At 32.1% G+C, this 2,401-nt stretch overlaps 1 protein-coding gene across 1 annotated transcript; it reads right to left on the bottom strand.

Moving 5' to 3' along the window:
* Window positions 1-1,561: 1,561 nt before the first annotated feature.
* LOC131874093 (cold and drought-regulated protein CORA-like) lies at window positions 1,562-1,822 on the bottom strand. The gene has a single exon (XM_059217333.1). It carries the CDS (start codon window positions 1,820-1,822, stop codon window positions 1,562-1,564), a length of 261 nt encoding a protein of 86 aa, XP_059073316.1.
* Window positions 1,823-2,401: the final 579 nt, after the last annotated feature.

Below are 2,401 nucleotides of genomic sequence, written 5' to 3'. Positions count from 1 at the left end.
GAATATGTATCATTTTAAAAAAATTTATGTGTTCTACACAAAAAATGTTTGGGAGTCAAGTAGAGAAAAACTTTTCTAGTTCAACATACACAAAAAAGTCCTAGAGGTAGTTGTTTGCTATTAAAACATCCAACACAAAAAAGATAAATCAAGAAACAACAATCATGCAAGGATAAATAGAGATTACTTATTAGAGATGATTAATTTCATAGTCTAGGTTAAGAAAACAAGATAATAAAACTCTAAGACTATAAATTAAAGATCATGCTCAAGGATTGCTTTAGGATGATTGGACTTAGTGAAATAAAAAAGGTAAAAATGGTAAGGTTCTGGATGACATCAAGGTGAATCACATGTAGGACCTAGACCTTTCTGTCTCAATATTTCGACATGCTTCAAGAGGATAGCCCTCCCACAAAATATCCTATGAAAGTTATCCAATACTTGACATTGATTGTCAAATTTGTGAATATGAAGAACAATACCTTGGGGTGTTTTAATAAACATATATTTTTCAATAGTTAGAAAACTCGATTTATTGGGTCTCTTGAATAAGGGTGTCATTATAATGCATCATCAAAACTTAAGCTCCTATAAATACTTTGAAGTCATAAAGAATAAGTTGAAAGCCTTGGTAGGAAAGCTAACCAAACAAGAAAAAAAACAAATGAACAAAAAATAGACTAAATCCTACTTCAAAAGAAGCAATATGGCACCAAGTGGATTCAAGAAAAAATTCTGAAAGAACTCCTCACTCTCCACAAGTTCTTTCTCAAGATTGATATTGTTATGATCTTTTTTTCTGTGATCTTCAAGTATTAGTGTGATAATGTAATGCTTTCTTTCTATTTGAAGTTTATTTATGTCTTTTTAGTTTTTATTTTTATTATTTTCACTACACATTTTTCAACATTTTTTACATAATTATTTTTTATTTTGAAAAAAATTTTGAATCTCACATTAGTTTGTCACTTGTCTCCTTTCTTGACTTTTTCTTTTTCCATTCTTTCATTTCTTACCATCATACTCCCTAATTTGAATACAGTTTGCAATCCTATATTAATTTTTCCAATTTTAATATAGATTGTCAATATAATTAAATATATTGATACAAAACAAATCTATATAATTAATATAAAATAAATTTTCACATTTATTAAAAATATCATTTTTACTATAAATTTCTACATATTACAATACTTTTTCTTGTACTCATTTAAAAATAAATAAAATGAAAAGAATTAAAAAGTGATGAAATCTTCGATATAAAAATACTTTGAATGATACAGCTGGTATCAAACTAAGCATATATAACATTAAAGGCAAGCCAAAAAAAACTCTAATATGTATTTCAAACTTATTATCTCTATTATATATTCAACAGCATAATTTTACAATATTACATGGAATTCTTTTCCCATTTCATACTAAGCATTTTCGCAGAAAATACATTGTAGAAGTAGGGTGCAAGTGAGCAATCGAAACCAACTTTATTTTATAATTCATAGCATATATTTGCTACTTCTGCTGTCGATCTAGATGAAACTAGAACCCCTTAATTCTAGTGTCCATGGCCAGGAGGACCGTGGCCACCTCTCCCACCACCATGCCCACCACCACCATACCCATCTTGCCCTCCACCACCATGTCCTCCACCGCCATACCCACCGTGGCCTCCACCACCATGTCCTCCACCACCATACCGACCACCACCATGACCATCATTATAATACTTCTCTTCCCCCACCGCGCCGTCAATGAGGGTACATACAAATATGAGGCCCAGCAAAATATAGCATATTATCTTCGTACGAGACGCCATTACTAACTCTCAAACAGGCACAGATAAGCAACTTGGTTTGAGAAGCTCTAGAATGGTGTTTCCTATTTATAGGCTTTCAACACGCCAGCGTATGACTCAAATGAACTACATTACTATCAAGCAAAATAATTTGCACATGAGATATTTGATATTTTTACTTGGAGATATTTTTGTGCGCTTTTATCAAATGTTTAGTAAAAATTGCATGCACGAAACCCTAAATTGCATCCAAAACTACCGTTTATGTGAACGCTAATTTTACCACCAAAGCATACGTTAATTGATACCATCCCATTGAAAAGTTAATTTGTTGTTCCGAGCAAGTGCATAGAATACTAAATTCTCGCGTGACTATTATCTCAGACAAGGTCCCCATTCCCATTGATAGAAAGAAACAAAAACGGTTGTCTTATTGACTACCGACATTGAAATCTGAATGCATTATCCACCCCTTCGACGACGAGAATTTGTATAATACACTAGGTACCGACACTAAAATCTTAAGCCTTTATCATCCATTCCTTTAGCTCCCGTAAATGCAGAATACTTTAATATCAAACTTACCCAATTTACATTGTT

Source organism: Cryptomeria japonica, chromosome 3 (assembly GCF_030272615.1).
Source record: "Cryptomeria japonica chromosome 3, Sugi_1.0, whole genome shotgun sequence".
NCBI lineage: Eukaryota > Viridiplantae > Streptophyta > Pinopsida > Cupressales > Cupressaceae > Cryptomeria > Cryptomeria japonica.
Note: the sequence above shows the minus strand (reverse complement) of the source record. Positions and strands in the feature narration are given on the sequence as shown.